The sequence below is a fragment of the Tursiops truncatus genome, chromosome 18 (genome assembly GCF_011762595.2).
Source record: "Tursiops truncatus isolate mTurTru1 chromosome 18, mTurTru1.mat.Y, whole genome shotgun sequence".
NCBI classification, from domain to species: Eukaryota; Metazoa; Chordata; class Mammalia; order Artiodactyla; family Delphinidae; genus Tursiops; species Tursiops truncatus.
Window position 1 is genome coordinate 65,879,767 of NC_047051.1, and position 23,106 is coordinate 65,902,872.

General features: G+C 37.8%; 1 protein-coding gene across 2 annotated transcripts in view; it reads left to right on the plus strand.

Annotated features, from left to right (window-relative positions):
- IPO5 (importin 5) overlaps positions 1 to 23,106 on the plus strand; it is a 41,044-nt gene that overhangs the window by 13,087 nt on the left and 4,851 nt on the right. For both annotated transcript variants that reach the window (XM_019921110.3, XM_019921112.3), the window contains exons 7-22: positions 1,896 to 2,018; positions 2,105 to 2,225; positions 4,177 to 4,264; positions 6,325 to 6,431; positions 11,414 to 11,538; positions 11,630 to 11,719; positions 11,804 to 11,977; positions 13,852 to 14,070; positions 15,149 to 15,232; positions 16,611 to 16,743; positions 16,831 to 16,952; positions 18,396 to 18,492; positions 19,673 to 19,845; positions 21,061 to 21,172; positions 21,258 to 21,313; positions 22,362 to 22,484. In XM_019921110.3, the coding sequence (XP_019776669.1) occupies positions 1,896 to 2,018; positions 2,105 to 2,225; positions 4,177 to 4,264; positions 6,325 to 6,431; positions 11,414 to 11,538; positions 11,630 to 11,719; positions 11,804 to 11,977; positions 13,852 to 14,070; positions 15,149 to 15,232; positions 16,611 to 16,743; positions 16,831 to 16,952; positions 18,396 to 18,492; positions 19,673 to 19,845; positions 21,061 to 21,172; positions 21,258 to 21,313; positions 22,362 to 22,484 (1,947 nt within the window). The remainder of the gene's footprint in view (positions 1 to 1,895; positions 2,019 to 2,104; positions 2,226 to 4,176; positions 4,265 to 6,324; positions 6,432 to 11,413; positions 11,539 to 11,629; positions 11,720 to 11,803; positions 11,978 to 13,851; positions 14,071 to 15,148; positions 15,233 to 16,610; positions 16,744 to 16,830; positions 16,953 to 18,395; positions 18,493 to 19,672; positions 19,846 to 21,060; positions 21,173 to 21,257; positions 21,314 to 22,361; positions 22,485 to 23,106) is intronic.

Here is a 23,106-nt window from a genome sequence, read left to right on the forward strand (position 1 = left end):
GAAACCCCAATTGGACTGCAGTCCTTACTGTTAAATACAGGGCTTGTAACAGTTTGTCTTATAAAGTAAGTAGTTTATGGTTAGTTGACATTATTGGATTCCATTATTTTAAGGACATCTGCCTCAATCAGAAAGTGAAGTAAGCTTGGGTGAGTTAGAGTAGTTATGCTCAACCTAGTCAGCCCTCAAACCCCCTTTATAACAAGTATTTTATAACTTTCCATAGTCTTTCTTAAAATGAAATGCATAGTAGCAATTCATGTACACATACAAGTTTTTAAAATATCAATGTATGGCCTTAAGTGGATACAAAGAAGAAATAGAAAGTAATGTCTAATAAAATGGCATGCTTTTCCACATATAAATGCTAGGGCCTGACCACAACAAAGACACAGTAGACTGGGTGATTTCTAAGTGATCTATACAAATGCAGTAGCTAAAAATGTGGACTGATACAGAGGTATCATCGGTGGTTCGAACACCATGATTTCTGTTACTGTTGGTGATTTGAACTGGTGATTTCCAGAAATGGTGAAGTTCTGGACAAAACAAAATATGTATTCCTTCTCAATTTATACAGTATTTACATTTTGCGGGGGGTGGGGACATCATGGTACATTAAAACCAGGCAAAAAATAATTTGTGAGTTAGGTTCTAGGTTCAGATCATTATAAATGAGTTTTTCATTTATGTAAGTGTCTGGCATAATCATGCAAGATGCATGATAAGAAAGTCAGATGAGTTCTTCGTAAGCATTTGTGTCACAGATGTAGGACATATAGTACCCCTGGCCTTTGTATTTCCTCAATCTGTGACAACCAAGAAGCACCTCCTGAGAGGAATAGTGCCCCTGCTGAGGACCAGGTTAGAGAGGATTTAGGGGAGCTAAAACTAAAGGTTCATATGTGATAGAGTTATTACCAGAACTTAGTAGAAACTTTTTTCCCTGTGCTATTAAGCTGAAAAGATAGTTTAGGTCAATGACAAAACATTAACTGATGAAACATTCTATTGTTTTAGTAGTTGATTATCTACAAATCTTTTTTTAAAAATTTTATTTATTTATTTTTGGCTGCGTTGGGTCTTCATTGCTGCATGCGGGCTTTCTCTAGTTGCAGCGAGCGGGGGCTACTCTTCGTTGTGGTGCGCGGGCTTCTCATTGTGGTGGCTTCTCTTGTTGCAGAGCACGGGCTCTAGGCACACAGGCTCAGTAGTTGTGGCTCACGGGCTTAGTTACTTCGCGGCATGTGGGATCATCCCAGACCAGGGCTCGAACCCACGTCCCTTGCATTGGCAGGTGGATTCTTAACCACTGCGCCACCAGGGAAGTCCCTTATCTACAAGTCTTGAGTTACACATTATTTAAGTCTAATTTCAGATTTTTCTTCCTCTGAATTTAGAATAAGGTAAAATGTTAGAACTTTTAGGAGTTGTGACTCTGAAATAGGCAAAGGTAGATACAAAATGCATACTTAAATTCCACAGTGACCAAACTTGACATCAAAGAGAAATAAATCGGGTGATATTGGACACTTTAAATGTATCATAGGATCTAGTATTTACTATATGTGTGGGTATTGGAAGGACAGAGAAAAAGGGATTCCTTCTGGTTATGAAAAAATTCTTTGCCAGTCTTAAGTGTTGTTGTGGTTATTATAGTTGCACTGGTTTTAATTTTTACTTAGGTTTCAATCTTTATGTGTTTATAGTTAACATTAGGCAAAAGGAAAATATATATGTGGTTGTAGGTAGAGTATCTGCATAATGTTGATTGCTAAGTTATTACTCAGTGAAAAAGAATACTAGTATTTCTTTGTTGTCTGCCTCTTGATGTTCTGGCCAATGAAGCATCATAAAGTGACTCTTGAACACAGACCTTATTTCACCTTTTCTAGGCTGTAAATGACTCATGCTACCAGAATGATGATTCGGTCCTAAAATCCCTTGTTGAGATTGCGGACACTGTTCCAAAGTATTTACGTCCTCATTTGGAAGCAACTTTACAGCTAAGTCTGAAGGTAAATTAAATACTTAGGTAAATGTTCCGTTTCTTATTTTCCGTAAATAAACTACTAAATGTATACAAGTATGTCTTTTTTTGTAGTTGTGTGGAGACACCAGCCTCAATAATATGCAACGCCAGCTTGCCCTTGAAGTAATTGTGACCCTCTCTGAGACTGCAGCTGCTATGTTAAGAAAACATACCAATATTGTTGCACAGACTAGTAAGTCAAAAGTCTTTAAGTAGTTGGTGTTACGGTGGCAAAATTGTTGGATAAGTTTGCTGAGAGTTGTGCGAGTCCACAGATTCTATTGGTAGAAGGAATGTCCTTTCAAACTCAGGTGATTCTGGGGAAATGCACTTGTACTTCTTAACTGCATGGACCCAACATGATGGCCATGCTACAGCACCCTGAAACCTCAGAACAGCAGGCATGACTTATAATACCTGGAAGTAGATCGAAAGATATACAGGACCTCTATGGGGAAAATTGGATGACACATAGAAAGACTAATAGCAGAAGCAAATATTAGTACTCCTCAAATTAACCTAAAAATTCAATATAATTTTAGCCAGAATCACAATAGAATTGGTCATGATAAGATTGATTCTAAACTTTGTGTGGAAGAACATAGGGCCTGGAGTAGCCAAGACAATTTTGATGAATAAAGTACAGATCTTGCCTGTCAGCTATGACGATTTAGAGTTTGTTGATGGTGCAGGTAATAGATGAGTTGGATAGAACGAAAGGGTCCAGGAGCAGATCCACTCACATGGAGACAGAATGGACTTAAAAAGGTAATTCATCAAAGGTCGTTGGCACAACTGGTTATTTCTATGGGAAAAACATATCCCAACTTCAAATATTGTATGAAACCCAATTTTCGGTTGATTAAACGTGAAATAATAGATACATTTTATAAGTAAAGCTTTTAATAGTAGAAAGTGATTTTTTTTTTTTAAGACTGAGTCAGAAACCATAGATGCAAACATTACTAAATTTGTACTAAATTTGACCATCCAAATACATCATGAGTGAAATTAAAAGATAAGCCACAGACTGAGAGAAAGTAGTTCATTGCACACACATCAACAAAGTTTTGGTGTCCAGAAAATAGAAGCTGGGAACTTACTGGATTCCATTATTTTAAGGACATCTGCCCCCAATCAGAAAGTGAAGTAAGCTTGGGTGAGTTAGAGTAGTTATGCTCAACCTAGTCAGCCCTCAAACCCCCTTTTATAACAAGTATTTTATAACTTTCCATAGTCTTTCTTAAAATGAAATGCATAGTAACAGTTCGCAATAGAGGAATCTGAAATAGCTATTAAACACTGCTCAGTCTCCATAAATACAGATGTAATTAACTATCAAATACCAACTGTCAGAAAGTTTGACAATATCAAGTGTCGATGAAGGGTGTGGAGCAGAGAGAACTCACAGGAGCGCTTCACATCTTGCACAATATACAGACAGGCCTACTTTGACCTTCCCATAGGAATCAAGTCTATGCCGCCACTATGGAGAGCAGTTCAGTGGGTTTTAGTAATATGAAAGATACTTGTAACAATTTCATGCCCTGAACTCACACTTGTCAAGGAGATATGTATAAGAATCTCATCAAAGCAAATTTTGTAATAGGAAAAAAATTAGGAACAACTGAAATGTCCACCAACAGGATAGTGTGTTTATATAATGAAATGCTATGAAGTAATGCAAATGGAATCCATGTGTGCTGAGAAAAAAGCAAATTGCCAAAGGATATATATAGTGATACCATTTATTATATAAAAGTAAAATCTTGGAATAGTACTATATGTTATACATAGAGGAAACTATATAGTTCAAGTGTAAAAACAGTTTGGTAATGAGAAACATTGATTTTATTATGGTGCTTGCTTCTGGTGAGGGAGGAAGAGGACGTAACAGGATTTGGAATATCTGACTTTTATCCTTAATGTTACTTCTTAAAAAGAACAAGATCTAAAGCCAGTGTGATAAAAAAGGTAAAAATGTAACAAACCAGATTTGGGGAGAACAGGCAAATAATTTTTTTGTTTTACTCTTAGAAGCAAAGCAAATCCTTTGTTTTTTACTTCTTAAAGTTGTTAGTACATGGTGATATTGACAAAATTAAAGAGACAGTCTTCGGGTATGAAATAATTATTTTCTTTAGTTCCTCAGATGTTAGCCATGATGGTGGACCTTGAAGAGGATGAGGACTGGGCAAATGCGGACGAACTAGAAGATGATGATTTTGACAGGTAGTCACACAGACTAGAAACCGTGAAGGTTCCTTGACCGGATAGAGCAAGGTCGGGTGGCAGTGAGGGCTTAGGGTTACAAGGCCTATCTCTTCCCCACACTGTATTCCGTAAATCCGAAGTTAAACTTTTAAGTTTGGAATATCGGACGTTTAGGCTTTCTCCGTTGTGTGTTTTTCTGTACCAAATTTTGTAAATACTTATCTTTAATAAAGTAGCTATCTTTATTACCCTGTTTTACTCTAAATTTTCTTCAAGAATTTTTTAATAGTATCTTCTAAAATATATATAAAGAAGCTTTATTGTGATAAATGCCTTTATATGCATAGGCGTTAACTTAGAATAGTGTTTTCCCCAAATAATGCAATTTATGTTTAGGATAGAGAGGAGGCAGTGATGGTGAGATTCATACACTGGGTGACAGTAACACTCAAATTACTATTTTACTTGTCTTAACTTAGTAGGTACCCATGAATACAGATTCCTGTGGAAAAGTCGATCAGAATTTATATTCACTGTGAAGTAGTGATAATGGCTCCTTACATATATGAAACATAGCACGTCAGAGCAGCTATTTTAATTTGATTCTTTCAGTGGTCCTAAAGGGTATAGTATCATATTATAGATGCAGAAATGGAGAGGGAGGATTCAGTGATTTGTCCAGGGTTGTCTAGCCACTCAGTAGACTGGGCTTAATACCACTTCCCTCACTCTTCCCAGTGAATCATACATACTGCCTTATCTCCTTTTCTTAAAAAGAACTGAAATAATTTCCCCAGAAGACTGGTAGTTGGTGTAAGCTACTATAACAGATATTAGATAGAATTAGACATTCGATTTACAGACTATATGGTGTCTTTTTGAAACTTAATCCTATTATTAAAAATGACTGACTTTTGGCCTAAATACTCTTTAGAAGTATGAAAATAATGCTTGACTGGAAATCATCAAATAGGGCTGAAGAGAAGACTGGGCTCCAATCAGGTTTTCTTGCCCTGGTTCAGTTACTGTTATGTGCTGCTACCTGGCTTAATTTGCCCTGTAAAAGGCACTTAACATTTATATGGTGCTATTTTTTTTCTGGACTGGGTGAATAAGATTTTATCTGTGAGTAAATAAGGCGTAAATATATTTTCAAGGTCAGTTTAAGTCTAAGAACCTGTTCTGAAGGTCATAGTTTCATCATTCTGGTCTTGCCTTCACACAGAACAGTTAAAGATTATGCACATGACAAACTCACTGCTTATCTTGCAGTTCTAAAACAGAATTAATGTGCGAAGGCTTTTATGCCCAAATTTTTCTTCAGTTTTCAGGGAAAAAAACTAGAATTTACTTTCACCAATGCATAGTTTTTTGCAATGCAAATTGCACCCCTTAAAGATGAATAAGCTCACGGTGAGGAAAAAATCACATACAGGCTCAGTACCTTTTTCAGTTTTCTGTGTTCTCCCCACTGATAAGTTTGAAGAATATATTTCCAGGAAATGATATACACAAGGCTCTCCTAAACACTCTGCTTACCCCTGAGTCTTGAAAGTGTCAGAAGCTAAGTTATAACCAGTGAGTGGTGTGTGGGGGGAGAGTAGGAAAAGGCTTGAAAGGTCAGATTCAGACATAAGACTTTTTTTTTTTTTTTTGCGGTATGCGGGCCTCTCACTGTTGTGGCCTCTCCCGTTGCGGAGCACAGATTCCAGACGTGCAGGCTCAGCGGCCATGGCTCACGGGCCCAGCCGCTCTGCGGCATGTGGGATCTTCCCAGACCGGGGCACGAACCCATGTCCCCTGCATCGGCAGGCGGACTCTTAACCACTGCGCCACCAGGGAAGCCCCAGACATAAGACTTTTAAACCACAATGAGGCATGATAAAAATTTTATCCCCCCTCTTTTTTAAACTCTAGGGTTTTTTAACCCACAGCTTCACTACATATATTAGAAAGACCACTTGAATTAATTCTTCTTCAGTCTCAGTTTAATAACATGTTTAGAAATATGTCCGTGCAGTGTCCTATTCTTGTGTATTTTGCTTATGTCACGATTATATCATTTTGTTTGTGTGTAGCAATGCGGTTGCTGGTGAGAGTGCTTTAGACCGAATGGCTTGTGGACTTGGTGGAAAGCTCGTCCTGCCGATGATCAAGGAACATATTATGCAGATGCTTCAGAATCGTAAGCTGTTATCTCTTTCAAATGCTAGAATAGTGGAGTGTGGCTTTCCAAATCGTAAACTCTAACAAATGCTTAGACTGTGTCTAAAAGTCAGTCTTTGCCTTTTTATATTCTATGTTTAACCTAATTCTCATACTGATAAAATCCTATTCAGTCATCTTTAGAACCACTCAGTCTTACAGTAAAGAATATTTTTTCCTCAATACTGCAAATATTATTCAATTCTCCTTCCCCAGAATGGGCTACAGTATATGGGAAAAAATTAAAAATTCTAAGGAAAATTGACAGATTTACTCCCTAGCCAGAAATATCTAAATTTGAATTTAAATAAAACACCATTATCTGGATGTTTATGAAGTATGCATGTATTTGATTCACAGTCTTCCTTCATCTAATATCTTTTATTTTTTAAAAAAATACCTACTTCTAGAGGAGAAGCTACTTCTGTATTTCTCCTTTTATATTCCTAGCAAATATTTGGTCATTTGTTAGCCTTGTACCTGTAATTTGTATCAGTAACAAAGGTTGTTGTTTTTGTCCTTTTAATTACAAAGTTAATGTGCTTGATGTTTTTTAAAAATTCAGATACAACTGAAAGTCGCTTAACTTAGATTCGGGGTGGCCACTGTTAACAGTCCTCTGAGACTTGAGTCTCTGACCTCATTTATGCACATGTACAGTTGTGTTTAACATGAATATAGCATACAGATCCCATGCTTCCGCTCCCCAGTGTATCATATCACCACACGATGGCTTCCCTTTCGTTTAACAGCCACGTAGCATTCCACAATTCCCCATTAAACGGTAATAGTTCTGTTGATAACAAATAATGCTGCTGCATACACTCTTCTACAGAAATCCTGGCTTACATGTACGAACATGTGTATCTGTAGCATGTACTACAAGAGACAGGCTTGAGGGTCAAACCATTGATCTGGGATCTTAAAGTAGTGAAATGGAATCACAGAATACCAGCTTCACATGAAAGTGGATTTTTGAGAACTCCAGCCCTTAGCCTTTACCTAGGTCCTCCTTATCCTGTAAGATTCTTATTTATCCTAAGAAGGCATGGTCCAAAACCGTTATCCTTTTTTTTGTTGTCGTTGTTGTTGTTTTGCGGTACGCGGGCCTCTCACTGTTGTGGCCTCTCCCATTGCGGAGCACAGGCTCCGGACACGCAGGCTCAGCGGCCATGGCTCACGGGCCTAGCCTCTCCGTGGCATGTGGGATCTTCCCAGACCGGGGCACGAACCCATGTCCCCTGCATCAGCAGGCGGACTCTCAACCACTGCGCCACCAGGGAAGTCCCCGTTATCCCTTTTTAATGATGTGATTTTACATCTGGGTCTTGAATAATAGTTTTTCCTTTTTTTACTCCCTAAATTTTGAGGGTTTTTTCCCCAAACGGATAGAGACAGTCAACATCACAGGTTGCTCAACCTATTAAAGCTACTGGACAGAATCTAGCTTTTCCGTTTTTAAGATGAAGAAAGTAAAGCCCAGAGACATGAAAGGTTACACACGGTCACCCAGCTATCAGTGTTTCACCGCTGCTTAATGCCATTCTTCAAATATGTTGTGGAACTGCTTGTGATTTGTAGTTAAAGAATTTAAGTTCCTGCTACAGCATAACTAGCTGGCTGCAGAAGCCTTCCCATGTATGGCAATGAACTCTCAATAAAGATTTGTTACTGTTAAGTGTATGGCTTTGAGCACGTCTGGACCTTTGTTTCCTTCCTTGTCTGTTAAAAAATTAAAAAAAATAAGAAAGTGATGCTTGCCCTACACCCACGTTTGGAGTTAGGATCCAAAGGTGTATTTAATACTTCATGTGAAAAGGGCTTTAAAACGATGCATATTTTCCAGTAACTTACTATATACCCCACTTTATTTTAAAAACGTTTTATTGTTTTTTCTTTAAATAGTAAACACCAATTTTTTTTATTTTTTATTTATTTTATTTATTTATTTTTGGCTTTATTTTATTTATATTTGGGTCTTCGTTGCTGCACGCAGGCTTTCTCTAGTTGTGGTGAGAGGGGGCTACTCGTCGTTGCGGTATGTGGGCTTCTTATTGCGGTGGCTTCTCTTGTTGCAGAGCACAGGCTCTAGGTGCGCGGGCTCAGTATTGTGGCTCACGGGCTCCAGAGCGCAGGCTCAGTAGTTATGGCGCACGGGCTTAGTTGCTCCATGACATGTGGAATCTTCCCGGACCAGGCCTTGAACCCGTGTCCCCTGCATTGGCAGTCAGATTCTTTTTTTTTTTCTTTTTAATATCTTTATTAGAGTATAATTGCTTTGCAGTGGTGTGTCAGTTTCTGCTTTATAACAAAGTGAATCAGTTATACATATACGTATGTCCCCATATCTCTTCCCTCTCGCATCTCCCTCCCTCCCACCCTCCCTATCCCACGCCTCTGGTCACAAAGCACCGAGCTGATCTCCCTGTGCTACGCGGCTGCTTCCCACTAGCTAGCTATTTTATGTTTGGTAGTGTATATATGTCCATGCCACTCTCTCACTTTGTCCCAGCTTACCCTTCCCCCTCCCCGTATCCTCAAGTCCATTCTCTAGTAGGTCTGCATCTTTATTCCCGTCTTGCCCCTAGGTTCTTCTGACCATTTTCTTTTTTTTTTTAGATTCCATATATATGTGTTAGCATACGGTATTTGTTTTTCTCTTTCTGACTTACTTCACTCTCTATGACTGTCTCTAGGTCCATCCACCTCACTACAAGTAACTCAGTTTCGTTCCTTTTTATGGCTGAGTAATATTCCATTGAATATATGTGCCACATCTTCTTTATCCACTCATCTGTTGATGGACACTTATTAGGTTGCTTCCATGTCCTGGCTATTGTAAATAGAGCTGCAATGAACATTTTGGTACATGACTGTTTTTGAATTATGGTTTTCCCAGGGTATATGCCCAGTAGTGGGATTGCTGGGTCATATGGTAGTTCTATTTTTAGTTTTTTAAGGAACCTCCATACTGTTCTCCATAGTGGCTGTATCAATTGGCATTCCCACCAACAGTGCAAGAGGGTTCCCTTTTCTCCACACCCTCTCCAGCATTTCTTGTTTGTAGGTTTTTTGATAATGGCCATTCTGACCGGTGTGAGATGATATCTCATTGTAGTTTTGATTTGCATTTCTCTAATGATTAATGATGTTGAGCATTCTTTCATGTGTTTGTTGGCAATCTGTATGTCTTCTTTGGAGAAATGTCTATTTAGGTCTTCTGCCCATTTTTTGATTGAGTTGTTTGTTATTTTGATATTGAGCTGCATGAGTTGCTTGTATGTTTTGGAGATTAATCCTTTATCAGTTGCTTCATTTGCAAATATTTTCTCCCATTCTGAGGGCTGTCTTTTTGTCTTGTTTATGGTTTCCTTCGCTGTGCAAAAGCTTTGAAGTTTCATTAGGTCCTATTTGTTTATTTTTGTTTTTATTTCCATTTCTGTAGGAGGTGGGTCAAAAAGGATCTTGCTGTGATTTATGTCATAGAGTGTTCTGCCTATGTTTTCTTCTAAGAGTTTATGGTGTCTGGCCTTACATTTAGGTCTTGGCAGGCGGATTCTTAACCACTACGCCACGAGGGAAGCCCCCAATTTTTTTTTAATCTTAAAATTCAAAGGAGGAAAACCATTTTCAAATCCCAGTACCATCCGATTACATTTGCTGAACATACTTCTAGGAACTCTGCACATTTCTTTACTATTTATTTTTGTGTGTTTTTTAAATTTAATTTAATTTGTTTGGTTGCACTGAGTCTTAGTTGCGGCTTGCTGGCTCCTTAGTCGCGGCTGGCAGGCTCCTTATTTGTGGCATGCGAACTCTTATAGTTGCGGTATGCACGTGAGATCTAGTTCCCTGACCAGGGATCAAACCCAGACCCCCTGCATTGGAAGCGTGCAGTCTTAACCACTGCACCACCAGGGAAGTCCCTTGTGTGTTTTTTAACTGAGTTATAACTGACATAACATTATATTGGTTTCAGATGTGTAGCGTAATGATTCAGTATTTGTATACATTGCAAAATGATCATGGCAATAAGTCTATTTACTCCTCTTTAAAATAATGTGTCCAGTATGCAAGGATTAGTATCAGATATTGGTTTCTTAGGATTATTATTCCTCAGTTGAGAAATTTGGCTTAATGGTATATTGAGTAATTGAAATACAGTTAAAGCATATATATAATGTTATCATAAATAATAATAATAAAGTTTTAATGTTTAACAGAAAAAATTAGCAGTTTTTCAGAGGAATGAGTTACAACAGACTTCATCTTTACATGGGTTTTGGGCTCCCCAAAGGAAAGGGAAAAATTAAATCTAATGTCCAATTTAGGATTTTTCTGCAACTTAGTTAACCCTTATACCAGCAGTTCTCAAACTTTCATTCTCAGGATCCTCTTACACTGAGGATCCCAGGGTGCTTTTGTTTTGGGTTTTTTGTTTTTGTTCTTTTCATCTGAACATTTGCTCCCCTTTATAATACGGTGAGAGCATTTTTTTTTTATTGGAGTATAGTTGATTTACAATGTTGTGTTAGTTCCAGGTGTACAGCAAAGTGAATCAGTTATACATATACATATATCTACTTTTTCTTAGATTCTTTTGCCATATAGGTCATTACAGAGTGTTGAGCAGAGTTCCCTGTGCTATACATATACAGTAAGTTCTCATTGGTTATCTATTTCATATATAGTAGTGTCAATCCCAATCTCCCAATTCATCCCTCCCTCTACCCACCATATTGCCTTTTAACTTTCAGAGTAGAAATGCTTGTGTGACATAACCACTGTGACAATGAAGTAATCCAGTCAGGACTTTTTCTATTTTTCTGGTTAATAAACATTTATAAAAGTATTTTGTTACTCTTTTCCAAATAAGGAGAACTTCCTTATACTTCTGACTACCAGAATGACATGTTTGTAGTGTCTAATTGCTGTTCCTTCCTGTGTAATTCTGTTCTGTAGCTGACTGGAAGTATCGGCATGCAGGATTAATGGCCTTATCTGCCATTGGGGAAGGATGCCACCAGCAAATGGAAGGAATTCTAAATGAGATAGTAAATTTTGTTTTGCTTTTTCTTCAAGATCCTGTAAGTACCAGTAAATATTTGATTCATAATTATTGCCTTAGTTTCACATGGGACCCTATTGCTTTTACTAATACAAAGGCACCTATTCCAGCATCCCAGAGTGAGGTATGCAGCCTGTAATGCCGTGGGACAGATGGCTACAGATTTTGCACCTGGTTTCCAAAAGAAATTCCATGAGAAGGTAAGTAATGAGTCTGCAGACACTCAAACTCTAAGAAGAGGGATGGCATTTGAAAATGTCTATGTGTGTGACTTCATTTCACAGGTGATTGCAGCTCTGCTGCAGACCATGGAAGACCAGGGCAATCAGCGTGTACAGGCCCATGCCGCTGCCGCTCTCATTAACTTCACCGAAGACTGTCCCAAGTCACTACTTATTCCATATTTAGATAATTTGGTGAAACATCTGCATTCCATCATGGTCCTTAAACTTCAAGAGGTAAGTTTCGAGATCTTTAAGCTCCCTATTTATAAAGATTAATTTAATTTGATAGATAAGACCTGGAGAAAGAAGAACTTTTCAGAATGGCCATAAAGAATAGAAAGTTAGGAAGATATTCCAGGCTGTTCTTAGTATAATTCAGGCTTGACCAGAGAATGGGCTGCTCAGTATTAGACTTGGGAAAGATATGGACTAAAGGGTAGGTAAAAGCAACATGTGAATTGCCTGGAAAACAAGCCAGAGTTATTTTTGAACTCTGTAAATTATTTATGTAAATTTGGAATTACATAAATTAATTGCTGCAAGAAACCATGAAAACGTGATTGTAGGAAATTAGTACAGTTGCAACATGAGGCATAAACATAAATGGGGAAGATTTAAGGCAAGACCATCATACGATTATTGTTCAGCGAGTTTGGATGGTAATATTGGAAATTGGAAGGAAAAGTGATTCTGAAAGATGCTTCTCAGGAAGCATTAGCTGTTTCTCTCTGCCACTTTGAATTTTAAAAGATGAAAGAGAAAGAAGCAAAAAATGTTGACCACTCTCCTAACCTGGGTGAGAGAAATAGAGAATATGTAAAAAAGAATATCCTTTTTGTTTTAAATATGTTGAATTCTTAAAATAAGGCCTGGCCATCCAAATAGAAGACAGTTTATAGTTTCAGTTTAAGTAAGAGGCAACCTAAAAACAAGTGAATGTTGTCATTGTAGCATCATGAGAGAGAGAAGATTCAGGTAAGAAGGGCAAAGATTGAAGCCCAGTTTGTCGTCAAATATAATGAAAATAAATTTCTACTCTAAAGTGAAATGAATAAAAATGACATGCAAAATAAAAACCGTTTAACTATTATATTCAGCAGACATAAAGTTACTGTCAAATCGCTATATTAATACTCAGTTTCTATACTTTAGTTCATGATGAACTGGTAGCAGTTGGTAGACCACACTGTGCCTAGCACTGGTCTAAAGGAGAACAGGGAGGAAGAGAGGAAATAATGTCTCAGAAGGCAAAGAAGGGGCTTTAAAGCAAAGGATGCGTGCTCAGTGTCCAATGACAGCAAACTAAGAACATGATACAGGAACGTGTGTGTATCTGAAAACACACAGAGGTAGACAAGTTGAAGGCAGATCGGTTAGGTTAGTTAAATCAGGAATTGATGGATCAGATGTGACATTACTAGTAGATTTGGGTAAAGGGCTGAAGTGTGAAGGGTGCCTCTGTATAATCCTCCCTCCCCTCATGGGTCCAATATGTGAGATACAGACTGAAGGAAGGAGTTGCTAAGATGGGCTGGGGAGGAGGTTAAAGTATGTGAGCAAGAGCAATGCAAAGAGAGAGTAGCCGAGGAAGAAGGACATTCCAGGGAGATCAGAGGCCAGTCATGACATGAAACAGAGCAGATGCTGAGATGCAGATGCTGAGATGAAACAGAGCAGATGCTGAGATGCAGAAGAAGGACATTCCAGGGAGATCAGAGGCCAGTCATGACATGAAACAGAGCAGATGCTGAGATGCAGAAGAAACATGCAGCATGCTGAGATGCAGAGATGCAGAAAGATGCTGACCTTTTAAAGGTGTGTTGGGGCTTGTGGTACAAGGAGAAAGAGCTCTGCCGAGAGCGGCTGTGGTTGACGAGCGGCGTGAGGAACATCTGGAGTAGTCCAGGAGCACTGTGTTAAGGAGAGAACATCACACATAAATACAAATAGTTCAGCGCCGTTCTTATATTTGCTTTAAGACCTACAGTCTCCAGTGTGGCTGCCAGAGGGTGGGCTCAGCTTGCGGTTTCAGAAAAGCCCTCGGGAACTTTCAGGGAGTGTTTCTTCCATGTTCTCATTTGTGTGGTTGTTGTGTGTCTTCCTTCTAGTTGATTCAGAAAGGCACCAAGTTAGTTTTGGAACAAGTTGTGACGTCTATCGCATCAGTTGCAGATACTGCAGAAGAAAAATTTGTCCCCTACTATGACTTATTTATGCCATCACTGAAGCACATTGTTGAGAATGCAGTTCAAAAGGAGCTCAGACTTCTCAGAGGAAAAACTATTGAATGCATCAGCCTCATTGGTCTGGCTGTTGGGAAGGAAAAAGTACGTGATTTGTAGTACGTCGAATTTTTTGTTTGAATTTGGCTACGGAGGCACTGAGGGTACCAGAGGGTTTTTTCCTTCTGATAAATGGTTTTCTGGATACTTGTTTTTTCCCATCATCTTACTCTCATATTACTTTAATTTTATATATAAATAAATGTTTCCTTCATTTTTTCATCGCTAATATTAAGGTTTCTTAACTCAGTTATGCTCTTGAAACCTTCTCTTATGGGTACAGTCTGTCTCTATGGAGGCTTGTGGAATTCAAGACCCATATGTTTAGTTTCGCCCACTTGAACATGTGCTTGGGAACATTCCAGTTGCTTTTCTGTTAATCCAAAAAGCATTGAGTGTCCCAAGAGAAATTTATATGCATGTAGTTCTTCAGAAAATAATTAGCAAGGACGGTGGGCCAGTGTGTTTTTCTTCTTAGCTGACGTCTCAGACCTGTCAAAGCTAATTCAGAAGAAGCTCCTCTGTCATCAGCCCCTCATGTTCTGATTCTCAGAGCTTTCAATATAGAACCTTTCTCTCTGATTTCCTCCAAAACCAGCATTATTATCTTATAAACTGTTCTCTGGGAGACACTGAGAAACTAACCAATAAAACATTTTTATGTTCTGTTCTCTGCATTTTGGCTTTCAAACTATTTTTGAAACAGTTTATACAATGGAGATTGCCAGAACTACACAGAGAGTTAAATGAAAATCATATAGTTCTGTGGAGCAACCCAAAATTGTCTTTCTGGATTTGGATTATCTTTTTACTGCTGGAAATACATAGGCCATGGACCAAAACTTGATGCCACTAGAACTATCTTTATACTGCAATTCATTTTGACCTTCACTGGAAAACGTATTTTTCTAGAAAAAGCACTAAGTCCATTGCAATATAGATGAAAAAATTTCAATATAATACTTTTATCTGAGGGGTTATAACCCGTGTGGGAAATGTAATAGATTTGGGGGGAAAGTTTTATTATTACATAAGAAACAAAAATTGGGTGGCAGTAGTGCCTTTCTGATGTGATATACATGAGTAATATTAGTGTCTTTTTTCCCCAAATATTTCCTTCCAGTTCATGCAAGACGCATCAGATGTGATGCAGCTATTATTGAAGACGCAGACAGACTTCAGTGATATGGAAGATGATGACCCTCAGGTAAAGCAGCCCTCACATGCGCTTGCCTCCTTTTGGTCAATAGCTCAGGGTTAAATGTATTAAAAAAAGAAATCGAGTAATAGGTTTCTTGTGATAATATCAACCCGTGGTTTCAGAGACATTCTTCACTGATTTTCCTTCTACTTGGCACACCATTTTTCCCTCGGTCCATTCCAGGCTGCTCCTCTTCTGACTAGTTTTTGGTTCCGTTGGAGTTCTGTCATGCCAGGCTCTCTTACCTCTTCACTCTCCTTGAGCAGCGTCATCCATAGGCACAGCTCCGGTTTTCCTTCATATGGTTGTGGCTTCAGGTCTGTCGCCGAATTCAGGGTTCATTTGTCCAGCCCCTCACTAGACATCACCATGTGGATGTCTCCTGGCCCTTTGCATGCCAGATGACTTCCCTCCCCTGTCAAAAGCAAAAGAAATACAGAAACCCAGTAGTTTTAGAGCATGTCATGAGCTTAGAAAGAACCCTCCCCACTCAGCCTGGCTAACTTCTGCGCGTAGTTCACGGCTGGTACCAGTCTTAGTGGTGGGTACTGAGGACCCTGTAGTAAGAACATCGTGAATGTTTGTCACAATCTTCATGATAGTCACAGTGCCTACTGCACCATGAGCATTCAATCAGTAATTGTTGGCTTAAATTTTAACTTTACACAGCCACTCTGCATTTGTTTTCCATACTTAAAAATGCTTTTTCCAAACACTTAAAAATTTGTTTTGTTTTTTAAATTAGGAGTGGGGAGTGCATTTGCACATGCAGGCATGTGAAATAGACAAATATATAGATGGTTGCTGGAGGGTAAAAATCACTTTTGGGGCCATGGGGATGAATTAGAACCAGATTCTCTGTAGGTAGATTAAGTCTTTGTAAAGACAGTAGTAGTAGAAGAGGTGTCTTAAATGTGGACAACCCCTTACACAGAAAACTTAAACAGCTAGGAGAAAGGGGTATTTAGTGTTTAATGAATGGAACTTTAGTCAGTAGACAAAGTAAGGTAAGTTCCTGCCTTCAAGAAAATTAGTGCTTAGGGGTTGATATGTTTAAGTGGGCTTTGTTAAATGATTCAGATGCTGTTAGAGAAAACTATATATTTTGAAATATATAGTTTCTTGAAAGTAGGAACAAATAAGACAGGGTCCTGGGCTCTTTTGCCTCAGCTGTTGTCTGTATCCTAGTGTAGAAGTTCACAGTGATTTCCATGGTTTCTGAACATTTTAAGTATGTGACCTTAGAAAATGCACTTATTGCTTAAAGAGCCATGAATGTAAAAACATCATTTCCATGAAACAGGGAAGGGGCTTTCTTTATGTCTTATTTATCCACTTTTTATTAAAAATCACTTTTAATTTAATTTTAAATTTTTCTCCCCAGATCTCTTACATGATCTCAGCATGGGCCAGAATGTGCAAAATCCTTGGGAAGGAATTTCAGCAGTACCTTCCAGTGGTCATGGGACCGCTACTGAAGACGGCTTCGATTAAGCCTGAAGTGGCCCTTTTAGATAGTAGGTGTCTGCATGCGGACATGACAGTTGTAGAATTTCTCTTTGTTACCATTTTTAACATGAATTTTCTTCCTTCTTCGTTAATAGCCCAAGACATGGAGAACATGAGTGATGATGATGGTTGGGAATTTGTGAACCTTGGAGATCAGCAAAGTTTTGGTATTAAAACTGCAGGACTGGAAGAAAAGTCAACTGCTTGTCAGATGCTGGTAATTATGTTTACTGAACTTTGTTTTACAGCTTCTCATAATGAATACATATAATGTATATGTATATAATTCATTATATATATACTTATGTATATTATATATATATATTTCATAGGAGTGCTTTTCACGGATGCTGAAGAAGTTATGCCAGGAATGTATTCTTTAATAAATATAGAAACCTTTAGACCCAACATTTCCACTTATGGATTTCCATCCTAAAGAAATGTGGATAAAACCTTTCATTACCAGTGCTGTTCTTAATAACAACAACAACAAAAATGAATAGCCCAAATAACTATTGTTAGGAAGATGATCAGTAATTACCGTGCCCTGGAGTATTACATAGCCATTACAAAGCTACCTGAGGGGGAAGGATTTTTGCCTGTTTTGTGTTTAGTATATAGTAAGTGGCTAAGGAATATTTTTGAATGAACAGAAATCTGCTCACAGTATTAAAGATAAAGTTGGTATGATTTCATTGTATTTAAAAAAATAGACATGGTAGGAAAATCAAAATGTTTACGGTGATTATTTCTTGTGGTATTATGGGGTCTATGTATATTCTCTTTGAGTTTCCTTTTTTAGACCTTCATGAGCATGTGTTGTAGACAGTGAGAGTTTTTTGTTTTTGTTTTTTTACAAATAGAATTAAGAGATTTTGGTAACATTGTAAATCAACTAAACTTCAATAAAAAAGTATTTTAAAAAGAGATTATGGTATATTACAAATCTAGCAGTTAAGTAAGCCTAAATAAAAGTTAATGGCTTAAATTTTATTTTGTATTAGTATTGTGTTTTCTAATTCATTTGAACATATATCTCTTGAACTTATTCTTACCAGTACTTAATTACCTATAATTTATAAACAATTTGGATTTTCTGTAGTATCGCTCAACTTGAGAACAAATATAAATGTAACATCTTCTACAAAATTACCAACTCTCTTCATGTAGTGAAAGAGAATAAAGAAACAATTACATTAAGACAACAATTTTTTGTTTCATCTGTTGAAATGATTTTTTTAAAATTCAGAATAGCATAAGCCCGTTTGCTGCAGATTATAGAAGTGATGTGATTACATTTTCAGGTTTTTGGGGTTTTTTTTTAATTTTAGGTTGCCTTAATTAAGTGGCATCTTTTGTTTGAAGTATTTTCAGAGTGCTGAAACTTTTGCTAAATTCTCCCCCCTACAAAATAAGAATATGAAATATTCCCCCCTTCGAATGACAATATATACTACAGTCGTTTCATGGTCCTTTCCCATTTTACAATTCCCTTTAGTTAAAAGACTAATTTCACAGTCCTGCAGACAGCTCTAAATGTAGTTAGCTCTAGTTAGGATATAACATTCTGTGGTCCTCATGGTTTTGCAGTTTGTTAATAAATATTAATACATCAAAATTAACATGGGTCTTGTTTTCTCTTCAAATACTTTGGTTTCAGGTTTGCTATGCTAAGGAATTAAAAGAAGGCTTTGTGGAGTACACGGAACAGGTTGTGAAACTCATGGTCCCTCTACTGAAATTTTATTTCCATGATGATATCCTATAATTTTTGAACAGAAAACATTTCTAGATTTACTTAAATTGTAGGCTGTTGAAGTATTAGACTTTGTGCTAACCGAAGTAAGCGTACATCACCAGTATTCTGTTTGCACTGACAGTGGTTTCAGGTTATAAACTTGGTTCTTTGCAAGTGCCTTTGTTTCATTTGTGCCGAAAACATGAAAAAGAAAATGTCAACTATCCTCTAGTTGACAGTTCTCTGTGGAGCACTGAAGGGCTTTAAGGATTGTTATTTTATTAGCAAATGTTTATGGTTGTGTATAATTGCTGCTTTTCCCAAATATCTTTTGGTGATGTTAAGCAAGACCTTCTAACAAGTTAGAGACCAACTTAATAGTACTTAACTTTCTATATAGCTCATTTCAAATGTGGATAATACCTCTGGAGAGAAATGTCTCTTGGTAAATCTGTGTGAAACAGTTTTCCTCCTCAATATAATGGTAGTTGTAATTAATATGTATAGGTAGGTTTTTATGCCATTTCGTGTGCGCATACACACACTTTCGTAAATGAGTTAAAAAAAATGACAGCCCAATGGAACGGTAGAGCCTGGACCCAAAACTGCCTGGCTCCAGAGCCACTTTGTTGTAGTTCTTCATGCAGTATCCTGCAGCGGCATCCTTTACAGAAGATGGCTTTTGCCCAGCAGACTTCCCATTAATGCCTGAAGACAGACCAGAATTATTTTTAAGAAGAAGTCTCAAGACCTTATTTTAGAAATGATGTTAGATAGGGAGAGGCAACTCATCTTTATCGAAAACTGAAGAGGCTGATTCAGGAAGAGATCCTCAGTAGTTTTCTTTAGTAAAGTCATTGCTTCAGTTGCATTTGTTAGAAGCATGCATTACCTCAAATTTGGGGATAGGTACATTCTGAGACATACTGTGAGAGTCCCAGGTCCTTCCTCAGTCATTTTTATGATGAGGGGTTACATTTGAGCCTTCATTCCTGTTATATTGTAGGTGACAGAAAAGACAGGAGGTATGACTTGGGGACAGGGAGACTTCTGTTTTTATACGCAGGTTATGTTTAACACAAGCTCTTGGAGAGCAGTCTTAGATAAACAGAAGTTGCCTAGCACTCCACAATCTTGAGGATAGTGATTACACTAAATGTAATCTAAGGATAGTGAGTACGTTTCCTTAACAATAAAACGTGTTCGAGTGGCAGCAGCAGAATCCATGCCTCTTCTCCTGGAATGTGCAAGAGTTCGTGGTCCTGAGTATCTCACACAGATGTGGCATTTTATGTGTGATGCTCTAATCAAGGCCATTGGCACAGAACCAGATTCAGATGTCCTCTCAGAAATAATGCACTCTTTTGCAAAGGTAAATATTTTTCTCTTCAAAAATATGTATAAGATTGTGTGTCCATTTATTAGTCTTGCTAATAAATAAATGGGGGGATTTATTTTTATGTTGTAACAGAAATTTTTCTTTTTCTGTCAAAAATGTTTAATATTTTGGTGCTTTCACTCTTTTTGTTTTTCTTTCTTTTCAAGAGTAGCTCTTGTATTCTGGTCTTCATTAGTTTCCATCATCATTACCTGGTAATCCAACTACAGAAACTTGGCTGTCATCATCCAAGTCATGTCTAGTTTCTGTCCTGTTCTCTCTCCCCTAAATTCCCTTCTGTTTTTTGCCGTATCTCTTCTTTTTGCTGTTGAAAGAGCCTCACTTGGTCTATTCCACAAGCCATTCCTTCTTTTGCTCATAGTTCATTCGCCTTTCCTCAAGCATTGACTTGCTCTTTGAGTCACTCCCCTTCCCATATTCTTGGTCATCTCCATTGCTCACAGCTCCATAGCTTGCTCCACAGTTTGGTTTAAAAATTCTTTATTTGTCCCCATTTACGCTCCTGAAGTTCAGATTTTCTCTTATTTTTCCAAAGACCGCATGCTTCCATGTCTTTGCCTGTATCATTCCCTCCGCCTATAATAGCCTTTCTCCAGCGCCATCTTTGTACAGAGTATGCATGTAGTAACTGAGCTCCTTAGAAGCTGGTCTTTTCCATCTTTGAATCCGCAGCATCCACCGTAATTCCCGGCACTTAAGACGTGCTCAGGACATGTTTAAAGGAAAAATATTTTTTAAATTCTTCTCTTTAAAATACTGGCATCGTAGCAAATACAAACCAAGTGGATTTACTCATTTAATCATTAATCTTCCAGGGTACTGAGTTATGTTAATTTTTCTCACACCTCCATCTGATTTTTTTTTTTTTTTTTTTGGCTGCGTTGGGTCATTGTTGCTGCTTCTCATTGCAGTGGCTTCTCTTGTTGCGGAGCACGTGCTCTAGGTGCACGGGCTTCAGTAGCTGTGGCTCGCGGGCTCTAGAGCGCAGGCTCAGTAGTTGTGGCGCACCGGCTTAGTTGCTCCGCGGCTTGTGGGATCTTCCCGGACCAGGGCTCGAACCCGGTCACCTGTATTGGCAGGTGGATTCTTAACCACTGTCCCTCCCTCTGATTCTTAATGGAGTTTAACTTTTGACTCCAAAAACACTTAAATCTTATGAATTGCTTTCTTTCCTCAACCTCGTTTTAGTGCATTGAAGTCATGGGAGATGGATGCCTTAATAATGAACACTTTGAAGAGTTGGGAGGTATATTGAAAGCTAAACTTGAAGAACATTTTAAAAATCAAGAATTGCGACAAGGTAAGTTTTCCATGCTTTTATTTCTGAATGTAATCCTTGACCATTTTGGCGACCATTTAAAGACATTTATTTGGGTGTGTTTTAGTTAAAAGACAAGATGAAGACTATGATGAACAGGTGGAAGAATCACTACAAGATGAGGTAAATTATTCCATTTAGAACTTAATTTACACGACCATTTGCATCTGGAGGATAATGCTTAAGTTTCTGATTCATCTGACTTCTCATAAGATGTACTTCTTATTAATCTTTAGTAGAAAAATCTGACATGTATTTCATTGATTAATTTAGAGAATAAGTCATTTGAAATTAGCTGATTTGTGTTTTGGACGCTTTGTGTGCATTTTGTTGCAATGGCCTCACATATGAAAGCACCTTGGAGCTCACCTCGTATTTTCTTCTGCTCTCACTACAATCTTGTGTATTTGGTGGTGCTTTCGCCATTTAAAGATGAGTGAACTCAAACTCAGATGTTGAATGACTGCCTACAGCCGCACTGTCAACAATCTCATGCTTAAGGCCAGATCTTTGTATAACGCCAGCTGTCTTTCCACTGGACCACAGAATTGTGCAAATTTCCCCATAAATAATATGCATGCAGTGGTTGACACAATTCTTCACATTGTTAGTCAGTTCTCTCACCATCAAACCACTTGATGCCATCAAACATATTTCAGCTGTGTGTTTAGGGTCTGTCACGTGGCATGTGGCCATCTGGTGGACCGGTGCTGACATGTGCCGGCCATCCCAGTCCTCTGCAGGGTGCTCACACGCTGACACACACATTGTTCCCAGGGACGTAAATAACTCACCCCACATCTCCCCACCGTCCTGCTCCCAAACCAGAAACATGCTTGCAGAAAACAAAAAAATAGTAAAGTAAAATCACTTTTGTTTCAGATCTTTGAGATTTGGGTTAATTTTTCAACTGTATATTTTGAATATATTCCAAGAAAAGTATTTGCAATAAGTGCAATATTTACCACACTCCTTCCTTTCTTTCCATAGCCAGACAAGAGACATCACTGGGGTGACCTCAGTCTCTGGACTCTTGCTATATGCCCTTAAGAAAGTGAAGAGAAATTTAATTTTGTACTTTTCTTATGTTTTGTATAATAAATGTTACTGTTAATAATAGTAGGGATACTTTTTAAATACATATGGGTATGTATGTGTTTGTTTTTTTTAGGATGATAATGATGTTTATATTCTGACCAAAGTGTCAGACATTTTACACTCAATATTCAGTAGCTACAAGGAAAAAGTGTTACCATGGTTTGAACAGCTGCTTCCGTTAATTGTCAACCTAATTGTAAGTGTTACCTCTTTTTGACAATTATTTTAGATAGTTGACCTGGAACTCTTTCCTTACAGCATTTGAAAACTTACACTTTCAAGTCAGAATGGATCATAGAAATCATGGTTTCCACTGTACCTCTTTAATTTACCAAGTTTATTGCATTGCCCTGGATATTTTCTCCTTCAGTATATGCTTGAAGTTTACTAATTAGGTTTTCCATAGTTCAACTAATTTATAATACAGTCTGAAGGCATAGAACTGATTTTTTTTATTTCAGATTATCTATACCCTGCTGAATTAACAAATGGAAAAAAAATGGTTGCAGGTTTTTGTTTTTGTTTTTCAGTAGACACAAGAAAATTCCGTTTTGATCCCTACTATGTACCACCAGCAATCAGATTCTGGATGATAGCCTTATATATTCAATTTTTAAAATGTATTATAAATTATAAGCAGTCATCAGATATTTATGGGGTTTTTTGGATTTCAATTTTGTGTTTTATGATATTTAGTACTGCAGTATCTTTTTTAAATGATTTAGGCCCATATGACATCCTGTTGAATCAGTACTGTAAAGTTAAATCTTTGCAGCTTTTACTACTGTTGTGTTTTTTAAATATAGCATTGCCATTAT